At 41.0% G+C, this 13901-nt stretch overlaps 3 protein-coding genes across 3 annotated transcripts; 1 reads left to right on the plus strand and 2 right to left on the minus strand.

Moving 5' to 3' along the window:
- Positions 1–78: 78 nt before the first annotated feature.
- Positions 79–2796, minus strand: MONOS_14718 (uncharacterized protein; the record flags this gene model as incomplete). Its single annotated transcript, XM_067867545.1, has 1 exon — positions 79–2796. The coding sequence occupies one exon, from the start codon at positions 2794–2796 to the stop codon at positions 79–81; it is 2718 nt and encodes a 905-aa protein (XP_067728945.1).
- A 2479-nt stretch (positions 2797–5275) lies between these two features.
- MONOS_3671 (uncharacterized protein) lies at positions 5276–6304 on the plus strand (the record flags this gene model as incomplete). The annotated part of the gene is made up of 3 exons (XM_067873686.1): positions 5276–5693; positions 5821–5978; positions 6107–6304. 3 exons carry the CDS (start codon positions 5276–5278, stop codon positions 6302–6304), a joined length of 774 nt encoding a protein of 257 aa, XP_067728946.1.
- Positions 6305–8440: 2136 nt separating this feature from the next.
- Positions 8441–13660, minus strand: MONOS_6328 (uncharacterized protein; the record flags this gene model as incomplete). The annotated part of the gene is made up of 1 exon (XM_067876553.1): positions 8441–13660. The coding sequence occupies one exon, from the start codon at positions 13658–13660 to the stop codon at positions 8441–8443; it is 5220 nt and encodes a 1739-aa protein (XP_067728947.1).
- Positions 13661–13901: the final 241 nt, after the last annotated feature.

Consider the following 13901-nt stretch of genomic DNA (forward strand, 5'->3'; position numbering starts at 1 on the left):
CCTTCAACTGATTGGGAGATTCCTTTGCTTCTCTTCTTCCCGTTTATCTCCATTCCCTCCATCCCTGGTCTTCTCTCCTCATTCAAATGTGCTGTATCCACTCACAACACTTCCACTTTGTGCATCTCCACTTTGTGCACTTCCACTTAGTGCACTTCCACTTTCTATTTTGCCTCTGTCTGTTGTTTCCTCCAGCCCAATTGCATCAGACACTGTCAGAACAGCACAGCCAGCCGGAAAATGACTGATGAATGCCCGCTTCAAGTCTGTGAGTGTTGGCCTGGCGTACCGGCCCATTGACAGACAAGCGATGGCTGCTTTCACTCCATCTGGCGAGCCTGCCCTCGCAACATCTGGCCTCTCCCCATTCGCTATCTTCTGTCCCGCCACCTCTGCTGGATACTCCCCAAACGGGATCTCCAGCGTCAGGCACTCCCACAGCATCATCCCTATCGAGAACACAACAGACTTCTTCGTTGCCCCCATCTTCCTGTTCATCAGCAATTCTGGTGCCATCCATCGCAGACTTTCCTTTTTGTAATCGTTCTCATCCCCAAAGGCTGATGAAGGCAGAGAGTCACTGTCATCATCATCATCACTTGCAGATGTCACAACTGTTGTTGATGAGATCGATGAGGAATCTGAGTCTGAAGATGAGAAGTCAGAGTGCATCACAATGCAGATAACCATGTGTTCTGAAAACAATACAATGTGAGGGCTCAGAGTGGAAAGAGAAGATAATCCATTTTCCATTTCATCAAAGGAGTGAAGAGCAAGATTAGCCACCCAGAACAAGATCTGGGCAGCTGTCTGCTCCCTCTCCTGAAGAGTCCCAATTGCCATTTCTTTCTTCTCATTTCTTCCATGCAGAAGCATGAACAATGAATCCCTCAGATCCACAATCAACTTCTCATGTGGTGATGAGCATGCCATAGCATCCACCAGATTCGACATCGATGAAGTGGTTGGACATAGATCTTCACCTCGAACAAAAGTTGTATCAGTATCAGTTGTTGAAGAAGTTGAAATGGAAGAAATAGAAGGAGAAGGCGTTCTCTTCCTTATCTCTTCTTCCTCTTCTTTCTCCAATGCCCATTCAGGAATCTTGTCAGAGTCTCTTCCAAGAATGTATTCAGTCGATCCACTCTCAGATAGAAGATGCTCAGATGACTCTGAATGTTCCAAATTTGAATCACACACCCTCTTCTTTATTCTCTCTTCATTCTTCTTTTCTGCCTCTCTTTCTGCTCTCCTCCACTGCTCCTCGGGAGACATCTCCATCGTTATCATCTCAATAAGCTTTGGATCCTTCTTCACTGTGTCATTCACAATCTCTCTCAGATCTTTTGCTTCATTCCTTGCCTTTCTCCATCGAACAACAAACATAATAAATCCAATCAAAGCTATCAGAAACAACACAGCAAATATCACAATCACAATCAATGCCCATGATGATTTTTCATCTTTTCCTCCTTTAACAATTCTTTCATCGTCTTTTGATCCAGGACCACTTGCATTCTTTAGAATGAACGAGTTTGTTGAGAAGAGAGTATTCGAATTCTCAAACAAAATATGCACACTCACCTCAATATCACTTCCACAATTGCTGATTTTATCCTTTGCCACACTCCCTTCAACTTCTCTTTCTGACAAAAACCCATTTGAATCAAAATCATAATGTTCAATCTCTTTCTCTTCTCCCTTCTTCTTCACAACTGAGAACGATATATTGCATGGAACAAGAAGCATTCCTTTGAATGTCAGTTTCATTCTATCTGCCTCTTCTTTTGCTTCCACACTCTCCAGAACAGGAATGAAAAATGGAGATGCCCTCTCGGAAACAATCCCTTCAAAACTGCACCCATCATTCAACATCCAAAGTGAAGAGTTATCCTTCCATCCATCTCCTCCTTTCAAACTTACCACATTCAATGTTCCAGAATCTGAGCAAATGATGTTTCTTCTCAATGATGTATATTTTTCAATTGATGGATTATTATTTGAGAAATTTCCTGCTTCAATTATCATTTTTCCTCCACTCATTGTTATTCCACCATCTGGAGAATTTGCAATTGTTGTGTCTTTCATCATCACGGAACTCTTCACAACATCCACAAGAGATCCATTCCATTTGCATATCTCATCGGTTCTGTCGTTTCTTCTCGATTCTTCTTTTGCTTCATTTCCCAAATCTCCAAGGAAGTTGCAGGAATCAAAAATTGCATCAACACAATTATTAACGAACACAATCGTCCCTTTCTCCTTTGAGCTAAAACATTTTCCAAACGAACAGTTCGACAAGCCAACTCTCTTTGCCGCATTCTGGATTTTCGCCACACTTCCACTTCTTGAAATTGTGATGTTCTCAGCATCCAATTCCTTCAATTCCACTTTTGCAGTGTCCCCAATTTCAATCACGTTTCCCTCTGATTTCAAATCATCAATTCTTGTTTCTGAAATGATTGCTTTCGATTCCCCAATGAATTCCATCAATGGCACTCTCAATTTCATTCTCATGGACACACATTTGTCCATCTCCAGTTCTCCTCCTTCAACTGCCATCACAATGCTTTTAATCGTTAATTCAGATGTTGATGACAAACACTCACACTCCCTCATCATGGCTGTCCCGTTCTTCACTTTCATAACGCATTTGTGATTTGCTTCAAAGAGCTCTCCAAACTCATGCACACATCTCTCCACAACACACTCATTCACAAATACAATCACACTTCCTTCACTTCCCATCTCTTGAATTGCTTCATTGAAATGAATTGTTGCCTTCGCCTTCTTCATTGACTTCACACACAAATCTCCAACAACACATTCACCTCCAATGTCTCCTTCGCCATCAATCCAAATAACATTTCCCACACCTCTTTGGATGTGACTCACACTGCAGCTGACACTTTTGCACGGATTTGTCTGCGCTCCACACTGCCTATTGTTACTCCCATTTACTGAAATAAACACTTGCTGCCCAAAGAAGAATGTGATCCGCGGAATCAGATCAATATGGCAAAATTTTTTTGAAAAGTTCCTCGAGTTTAATTCTATCCCACAAAAGATCACATTTGATCAAAAAATGTTGATCATTCCGTTCCCATTATTGTTTTATTAATATTTCATATTGTCATTTTCTGAGTTTATTATTGAAAAATAAGATACAAGTTTGTTGATATCATATGAGATGTAAACTCTCGTTTCATATTTGATATTAAAAACAATCATTTTGTTGTTATTTGGAACATTCAAATGTTTTTGTTAATATTTGCCTTTTTCATTACATTAGTTTGAATATACATCTTGCTTTTTTGGATAATTACTCTTTTTTAATATCCTTGGTTGTTAGAAATTTTATAGAAAAAATTTGCTTGATTTGGAATGGTTTTTTTTTTGAAATTTATGAACAAAAAAGACTTGACATTTCACATCTCAAAACATGTGAATGATGTTCATTCAGTTGTTTGCAAAGGACAGTTTTTGATATGAAAATTATAATATATATAAATATGAATAACCAGCAAGTTAATAATTTAAAAACCTTGGAATTGTGAAAACAAGAAAAGAACACATTTTTCACTCGTTGAATCAAATCATGAATTGCATTCATATTCACTTTCGTTTCCATATTTATCTGACTTTTCAAAATACTTTTCTTCTTTCTTAAACGTGATGTCCGTAGAAAGCATTCTCTATCTTTTTCCAACACTCGAAAATTGTGAGATTTTCTTTTCATGTTAATTTCACTGGAATGAAATACGAAGTTGTTACAGCTCCACCAATAAATATGCCCGAAAATGTGATTGAATTGACCAAAATTCTTCTTTTAGCAAACGAAAATCAGAAATTATCTCTTTGCTCTTCTTTAACTTCATTTTCATCTTTTTCAGTACATGGAGTGAGGAAGTGAGCATTCAGATCTTTTCACAAAAGATGCGTATGCATTCATGCCAACAACTATCTGATTTATCCTTCGTTGATGCTATCTGTGATAATACTGTTGGTGTTGCGATCTCCGCTGTTAAGGCTTGCGATGGTGAAGATGAATGACGAAACGATGGGTCGAGGGGTTGTAGTGTGTGAAGCGGAGGAGATCATGGAGAAGGGGCTGAGGATGGATGATGTGGTTCTGTCGCCTGCGGCTATTGAGCTGGTGGTGCTGGAGGAGCGAAAAGAGTAAGAGGAAGGAAGAGAAGAAAAAGAAGGAGAGTTACAAGATTGTGAAGCAGGAGATGAAGACGAGGTGTTCAGTATTCGCATGCTGTTGCAAAATATCCAAGATGACAAGCGGATATAGAAGCCGAATAGCGCTCTAGCAGAGCTGATGTAGGAGAATGACAAAATCAATATGATGCTGGAGAAGAAGATTCTAAAGTTGACCGAGAAGAACTTCACAGAGTTGAAGAAGCTGCAGGAACAGCTGCTGGAGACGCAGGATAAGACTGAATTTATTGATGAAAGGATAGAGAAAGAGAAAAAAGTGCAAGACGCAGTTGTGTGTAGTGGTAAGTGTGGATAGCAATCTGTTGCCAGAGGGTTGGGTGTGTCGCTTGCCAAAACTTCATCGTTGGCCTCAGCAGGTCGCGGAATAGTTCTGTCTTCGGCTTTATTGATTCTGCCTTCAGGGCTGCATGAAAAGTTGTAGGAGAAGTTAATAGAGATCATCAAAAATGGAAGTGCTGCGATGCTTGGGCAAGATCCGAACAGGAAGGTTGTTACTGTGAAAGTCGGGAGCGAGATGAGTGTTGCATGAGAAGAAGACAGAGGTCGGGCTGAGAGTGCAGGAGGAAGTGGTGGAGGAGGCGAATGAGGAGTGGATGCAACAGTGCAGGAGAAAATGAACAAGATGGAGAAGGAAATGAAGATGCGGACAGTGATGATGAAAGTGCAGGAGCAGACGATAAGCGAGCAGAAGGTGATGTTCAATAATGTGACTGAAAAGCTAAAGACGGGGCTAATACAAAGCGAGAAAAAGCAGAAGAAAATGAAGGTGTTATACGAAGAAATTGTGGAGAGGTAGGTTAAGCAGGCTAAGGAGCTGGAGGAGCAGGTTTTGCGGGGGGAGATTGGCGGTGGCAGGGAAGGAAGGGCAGAGGAGAAACGGGGGAGAAGGAAAGTTGGGGCAGGGAGGAGGAGGAGGAGCAGCAGAAGCGGAGGGGGAGAATATAAGGAGGCATAGGAGGGGGAAAAGGCAGAAGAAAGAGATGCGGGTGCGGTGTATGGGATTCAGCTGTCGCTGCATGAGGATGCGAAGAGAGAGCGGGAAGACTGGATGCCAACTGGGGCAGAGGAAGGGGCAGGGAAGGCGACTGTTGCGCAGCGGCTGAACATGCTTCTTGAGCAGACGACAGACAGCCGAGACCGGGAAGAGTCGGAGTGGCCAGTGTCTTCGTGTGGTGGAACGGGGGCAGGGCAGCCTGGGGAAGGTGGGGTGTCTTTGCCGGTGGGGCCGACAGCGATGGAGCGGCTGATGAGCGCAGTGTCGGGGTCGCTGGGGCAGGTGGCGTACGAAACGGCGCATGTGCATTGGATGCCGCACATATATAAGTTGCATATTCCGATTCAGCTGAGTCAGCAGTTTCCAAAGACAGGACTTAAGCAGAAGCAGGCGTGGACGCTGTCGAAGATTCAGGGGGTATATGGAGACAAGATATTGGCAGATTTGAGCGACTACAGAGCTTGCCGGGAAGGTGTGGTGCTTTCAATACAGGCCAAGAAGACTTTGAGAATATGTGATCGTGGGAGAAGTGCTCGGAGATATAGAAGAAAAATGTTGTGCTGATGGCAATGATCTGCTTGATGTAACTATTCCGAAAGGAATTTGCGGAGGTGCGGCTGTTAGGAAGCATGTTCCGCAGGAGTTTTCCGAAGGCGAGCTGTCGTTCTTCCTGTACTGCTACACGGTTCTGTTTGAAAGCATTAAGACGTGGCAAGCTGTGGAAAAAAACGAAAACTTCCTGATGGTATTGTTCAAGGTGTATTAGAATGCATCAGCACGGTGCTTGAAGTGCCGTCGGAGAATAAGATCAAGATGTCTTTTGGGGAGTTTGATGGGGTGAAGTCGGAGAATGGGGAGTTCGACGCATCTGTGTTTCTTGGATAGCTGTTGAATTACTACCGGGCAGAGGCAGTGAAGCGGAAGGAGGAGATGAAGAAGCTGCATGGTGTGATATGCAGTTGCGATATATTGACTTTATCATCAGGCACAGTGTTCAGAGAGATCACGTACTCTGAGCTGGAGTCTCTTCTGCGTGCGCGCTATCCGCAGATGCAACAGGCGCTGTCGCAACAATCCTTCTGAGATGCATCCCATCTGTCGAGGTGCTTTCTGCCATCGTTTGCGTCTGTGCTGGAGGCGTGCTAGCCTAACAACTTCATCGCGCTATTCCTGCGACTGCAAGACATGCTTGTTTCAACCGATAGACAAGTGTTTCTATCACCTTTATAGAACAGTGCAGCTGCGGAGACGGTGAAATGGCACCTTGTGCTGCTGAAGCCTGCACTGTACGACCTTTGTATGTGCTTTCGGAGCTATCTGCAGGGATAGGGTTGAAGCTGTGCGCGAACGCTGTATAGTAGGCGGTGGGGAAGAAAGAATGGCGGAGGGCGCTGTTTCGAATGGCGCGGCTGCTGGTGGAGCTGGTGGGGCTGCAGCTGGGGAGGAACGAGGTGGGAGTTTTATTTTCTTTGGTCCGCTTCCGCTGGGCATGTAGTGCGTGGTGAAGATTCATGAGGCAATAATGTTGTTGAAGGAGGGATAAGAAGGCTATGCCTTTCCAACTGCTTTGTCGGAATTGCCATTATTAATGTTATCTTCTTTTCCTTTTTAATTTTCTTCCTGCCTCTTTTTCTTTCTCTTCTTTTTCTTCAAATCTTTAACACTCTGTTATTTTGGAATCTCCATTTTTCTTCCCAATTTGCTTTTGTTCCATCCAACAGCTCATTTTCCCAAAATTCTCCTTTAATAATTCACATCAATTTTCTTTCAAAGTATATTTTGAAAGAAACAAATATTTTATCAATCTTTTTTATGAGTTTTTTCTCAATAAATACTTCTAAAAAAAATGTTTGAAATGCAGGAAATGAAGGAGTTAAAGAAGTTTTTTCTGAATTTCTTGAACAATTATTGAATGAGGAGATTTCAACAGAAATTATTACAGAATCAGAATCTTGTATCACAATGTTGTATCCTTTTAATAGCTTCACATCATCAGCTACAACCCAATTAAATGTAACTTCTTTGCTTTGTCCAATTTCAATGATATCTGATGTTGCCTCAATATGCTCTAATTTCACATTCATCAACGAAATCTGATCCCCACGAAGCACGAATGAAGGCTTGTAGAATGAAAGCATTGTTATCGAGCAGTTATCAACATGCAGAACTTTATTTTCGATGGTTAACAATGTTGGATTGAGAATAACAGATTCAATATTTTCTGATTGGACAACCGAAGAAAAATAAACAGATGAAAGAGAAAGTTGTCCGTTTGTTTCATGAATGATTGAATTGCCTGAATATGAAAACGATTTCCCAAAATTGAATTTCAATCTTTCAATTCGAATATTCTCTGTGGTTGTGATAAGGCTTCCCGCATTGCTGACAATCGTTAAGTTCAGATTGATCAGAGCGGTTGAGGGAGATTTCAACGAGTGAATGCTAACATTTTGCAAACTGCATTATCCATTGATGATGGTTTCCTCCGATATCAATAGTTGCGAATATGATGAAGGAATGATGTGTTGAACTCCAACATCCAATGAATAACAGGGAGCACTCAACTCTCCACATTGTTTGCTATCTGCGTGATTGTCTGCAGTTATAGACACAAATATCGTCTCACTCTGGTATCTCATAACCCTCAGCAGAAGATATACTTCACCAATAAACGAGTCGGTTGTGCATCCCCACATCGCCAGCTCTTTCTCAAAAGGTGCTCAGAAATCTGTAACACATTTGAAACACTAAAAAAGAAAGTGTCAAAATTAATTAAACATAAAGAAAAACAAATAGCAAACCATCAATTTTTTAAAATAATTTTGTTCACTCCAACTTGTGCAAGCTGTATTTGCTTCCATGAAAGATGATATTCAATCTGAGTTTAAAAAAATTCTGATTAAGTTAAAACTTAAGTGATCATCAGAATATTTGTTTATTCCTTTAAAAAATCTAAACAAACCATGAACAATTCATGAAGTTGCAAATGCAAAATAGTTCAACATAATAAAACTCTTTTTCATTGTGAAACAAATAATTAAATTTTGATCAAAAAATCAGATATATAATTTTTTGTGACAAAATGTTTTTTCTCATTTTGAAGTTTGCAATGAACTGATAAGCATTATAGTGAATTTTTTCGTTTTTGATGAGAATAATGGTAACGGAATGAACAATAATTAACTTCAATGGGTCAAATATTTGATCTGATGTCACTTTTCAAAAAAATTTTGCCATATCAATCTTTCCCTCCCCATCGCTCCCACATATCGAGTCCTTCCCCTTCAGCGCTTCCTGGTCGAAATCCAGTTCAAACAGTCTTTCATTCAATTGTGAATCAATCGAATCACATCTGATGAACACATCCTTCCCCACAAACGCATCATTCATCATGAATCGGATGTTCTCCAATCTCAATCCAATTGGTAACATTTCTGTGTTGGTGTTCTTCTCATTTGGATCAAGTGCGTCAATCATCATCCCTCCTCCCCTTCCTTTGCCTGTTGAGCACACACACATCCCTAATGAACATCCACTCACTTTCAACTCCGACACTCCTCTCTTCAACAGCATCTTCATCCCTCCTCCTTCCACACTCTTCTCACTCATGCACTTCGTCATTATGCATCCTTCCACCACACACTCCATCCCAGCTGAGAACGATCCTGCACTCATCACACATGCTCTGTTATCAAAACATGTGATGTTCGTAAACGAGGAGCAATTCACTTTCACTGTTTGTTTTGTGTTCTCCATTGCATTGTTGATCAACATATTTGCTGTGGATGACTGACTCAGTGACATCAGACTGCTTTCAGATATCGTTATGTTCGATATCGACATGTTCATCACATCAACAGTGTTCACATCTGTTGTGAATTCCACGAACCCTTTCGCCAACAGGAACTGAGAAAGTGTGCAATCCTCAATCGCCACACTCCCTCCATCTGCTTTTATCAGACAATAATTCACTTTCATTGTTTCATCCTCACAAATAAATGAGCACCTCACAACTGAAAGTGTTGCAGAGGAGGTTGAAAATGATTGAATGAGCGAAGAATATCTCCCCAATTCATTTGGTAAACAAAATGACAAATTCGTGAATGAAACAATAATATTCGATGCTATCATTCCCCCTCCTTCTCCTTCACCTTCATTCCTTCCACCCTCACTCACTTTCAGATCTGTTCCTTCTCTCTCTCCCTCAACGGAAACAATTGGTATGGTTAACGATGATGACAGCAGTGACATTGATTTCTGAAGCAATCCTGATCTGACTATTTTGATGTGTGATTCGCCTTCTCCAAGTGTTGAATATCTCAGTGATTTCAGATAGTCAATTGATGAACATGGTGCTTCTGAATGCCCACACCCACTGAAGTCTCCTCCTTTCTCCTTTGAAACAAACCCATCCCCACTCCAATTATCCCACAAATACACAACAAGTGGAATCACATATCTCTCCTCTCCTGTCATCTTCCTCTCCCATCCACACAACTCATCCAATGACTTCAACTCCCCTTCACTCATCTCCCATTTGAAGTGCTCCTTGTTCACAATCTCTCTCAGATCCCATCCTGACACAAACACGTTCCTTCCTTTCCAAGCTTCGCATCCCTCAAATGTCATTCCTTCCATCACAAAGGATCCTAACTCTTCTGGAAGTTCAGCAAATATCCCTCCTCCTAATCCTCCTTTTTTCTCTGAACTATCCTCTGATGGAACTTCACATCCTGATAAATTCACATTTTTCATTTCCAAACTTCCTTCACTTCCAATTGATATCATCATCCCTCCTCCTTTCATTCCACTTCCACCTGAACATCTTGAGGATATATTGCTTTCTTCAATTTTCACATTCCCATTAACGCCCATCCCAACATTCAAGCATCCCCCTCCTCCATTTCCACCTGCCATATCCACCTCCACTCCATTCATTCTGCTGTTCAATATCTCCAGTTTCACTCCACTTGTCATTGTGATTGGTGATTTCCTATTCATCTTCAGTGTCACTCCACTTTCCATCACAAATCCATCAACAATCAGATTTCCTCCTGCCATCTCAATGATGCTGTATCCTATCTTTCCATCAGTCAATGCCCCACTTTCAAATGAGACTGAACAGTTCGTCACACTGAGTGTTGATGATGTTGAATGGATGAATGCACTTCTCCTTGAATTCAGCTGACCTTTCACAACAAATGAAAGTCTGCTCATTGTCAGTGAACTCGAACATCCAACGAGCCAATCTTGTGTGTCTGATCCTCCATCACTTACATTCACTCCCATCCTCTCTCCATCGGAAGAAACTATTCTGCCTGAAATTAACACACCAAATGATGGTACTGTGATTTCCTTGGTTATTGACGAAGGTGAGATAACCTCTATTTCATTCACAGTGCTGCTCAATCTTGAGTTCGCACAATAATCAACTGTCTGGCACCTGAATGCCTCAAATCCACAATGGTTGTGATCCATCCCATTTCCTCCACTCCCATCAACAATCACCTTTGTTCCCATTGTGCACAAATACACAAACAGTGGAATAACTTCATTTTCATCCCCATTATCACTCCCACTCAGTTTCAACACATCTGATGGAATCGACAGTGGAGTGAAGAATGCAAATGAGCTGGTATTCACTTTTGACTCCAAAAACACTCCACTCCCACAACTCACAAACACATCCTTCCCATATGTGGCATTATTCTCAATCACTTTCGAAAATTCAATATTCTCTCCAATTGTCAATCCACATCCCCCACTCTCCATCTCCACAAACATCCCTCCTCCTCTCCCTCCATTTCCTTCAATTCCCACTGCAACACATCCATCGATCACACTCATTCCATTCATCACAACTTCCCCATTATCTGTCAAACAAACACAAATTCCCCCTCCATTTCCTTCTTCACACACGCAATTTTCAATCGACACATTCTGCACAGAAAATTTCTCTCCTCCCTTTATACTCTTTTCCACCACGACTCCATTTCCTTCTGTTGTCCGATTCACATTTCGAACTGTCACATTCACTAGCATTCTCTCTCCGGATGTTGATCCTGCTGATGATGGTTCAACAAACAGTTGCTGAGATATTTTCATGTTTTTGATCTCAACGTCACTCATCCTCAATTGCGACAGAGCCATCACAAATACCGATGAAGATATTACGCTCTCTTCTGATATTGAAGAATTGATCAGAACATCCTCCAGTGAAAGTGTCCCACTCCCAGACGAAACGACAAACACACTCGGAGATGAGCTCCTTGTCGTGTTGTGATCGATACCCAAATGTTGAACATTCAACTGCCCACTCTTCACACTGAACAGTGTTGTTGAAGATACAGAAAGCGATTTTGTTCCAATCAGACTTTCTTCTCTTCCATTCCCCACAACACTAATTATCTTATCTCCGATGTCAATTGTTGAGATTTCGCTTTGATGTTTCCCACTAAGGACTGTGATTGTCGAGCTCGATTGCATCAAACTCACAAAAACAACAAACTCCACTGTTTTGCACGGCACTGCCTCGCTCATCCCACACAAACTCCTCGTGTCGTCTCCATTTTCCCCAACAAACCGATTCTTTGGCCCTTCCTTTAACCACCATTTCTTTTCTGTCATTTGAAGACTACTCCCATTGTAACACACTCTCTCATCATTTGTATTTGTCGTGTACGATTCATAGAACGGATTGCTTGACGAAAAGAGGTTGTTATCATCTTCAAAATACACATCATGGCCATATGGAGTGGAACTTGTGCAATTGCAATTGTGAAAAAAGATGAAATGGCAGTAATGACTGTTGCTCGAAACTGTTTCCATTTGTGGGTCCAAAAGCAAGCCTCCTCCATATGACGATGCATTGCATGAAATAAACTGAATGCTCCTCATTTTGAATTCACTTGGAATATTGCGACAGGACAAGCCTCCACCATTATCATTCACAACAGAGCACGAAATGAAGCGGCAATCAAACACACATGCACTCTCACCTCCTCCGTTTTCTGATTCAATGCAGTTTGTTGCTGAAACCTGAAAGTTGTCGAGATTAATCCCTCCTCCATTGCTTGTTGCTTTGCAACTCTTGAATTCGCATCTGCTTATCCGAACGCATTTTGAAATTGTAACAACATACATTCCTCCTCCAAAATGGTTTTGAGCCGTACATGAGTTGAATGTATTGTATTCTATGTGAGCAGATTTAACTGAATGACACATTATTCCCCCTCCGCGACTGTGCGCAACGCATTCATTAAAGGAACAGTGAGAAACAGAAAGTTCTCTATTCCCCAAATTTACCATGCATATAGCCCCTCCATTCGATAATTTGTCTGTAGAAGAATCACTCTTTCCTGTTGTGCTCGATCCGTTCCACTCGCACCAAGTGAATATATTTGCTCCATTGTCTGTTATGTTCTGTCTCCCTGGTTTAAACGGTACCTCTGCTGTTCCATTAATAACTGCATTTCTTGCCCTTCGACACTCTATGAACGAGGTGTTTGAGACTGTCAAAGATGCAAAGGGGTTATTTATTGAAGGAACAATTCCCCCATCATACACATCACAGACTGATGAAAATGAGCAATCATTGATCAAAGTGTTTGATCCACATCGCAAAGATGAAGTGACAAATCTGTGTGTTGGAGCTGTTGAAATATTGGAGAAAAACAAATTAGTGAGTGAAACACTCTCAACATTTGAAGAAGACAGAAATGGAGGTGAAGAAGTCTGGAATGAAGAAAATTCAGATGAGAAAATTGAGACAAAATTGGAAGACTGGCTTTTTAAATCACTCAATTTTGTGGAGAAAAGAGGAGGCATTTGAGTTTGTTGTGAATTCCAAAATCGAAGTGTCAAGTTTGCCAACAATAATCGACTCCCACACAAATCAAATGGGCTTATTCCATTTCTGACTTCAAAACGGCACCCGATGACCATTGCAACACTTTTAATGCTTAAGGTTATAGAACTTGTATTTCCATTTCCTATCAAATCCAGATTCGCGCACGAAAGAGACGAGTTACTCAGAATAACATGGCTCATCACTTTGCTTTCTTCAAGGCTCGTCCAAATCCTCTTTCTGTTGCGCACATAAACATTTTGTGCATCTCCTTCAATTAAGTCAACATTCCTGTTTGTGTTTGTGTTTGGAAATTCAATTCTGTTGTTCTGATTCTTTCTCCATTTACCTTTCCATTCCACAGGCTCATAGTATTCAGGCTTGTTCTCGTTGTATTGAACTTGAATGTGAGTTTTCTTTGTATTGGAACTATTTTCAGTTTCCATTGAAGCTATTGAAGCATCTGCAGGAATTATTTGCAAAATATTCAAATCACGAATTATTCCAATTTTGTCGTTTGTAGCATCTTCGTGAAAGCAATGTCCGTAAATTATACTCCCCAAAATAGCAGCGATAGAAATCAACAAATTCATTTTGGCGTGCAAAATGGATTTTCTTTTTTCTTTTTAGAGATCAATTATTATTAAGGGTCATATTGATCATAAATATTATAATCAGATTTTCAACTGAAAATAGATTTGTCTTTCATTTCATTCCTTTCGCAATAAAAATGAAGAAAATAAATAGCGCATGTTGACCTCTTTCGTTTTTCCTTCATCATTATTTCAGTTATCTTCTCAAAATATGTTCCTTTTCGAAGTTTTCATTTCAGAA

This window comes from Monocercomonoides exilis, assembly GCF_001643675.1.
Source record: "Monocercomonoides exilis strain PA203 chromosome Unknown scaffold18-1597598, whole genome shotgun sequence".
In the NCBI taxonomy this organism is placed as follows: Eukaryota; Preaxostyla; order Oxymonadida; family Polymastigidae; genus Monocercomonoides; species Monocercomonoides exilis.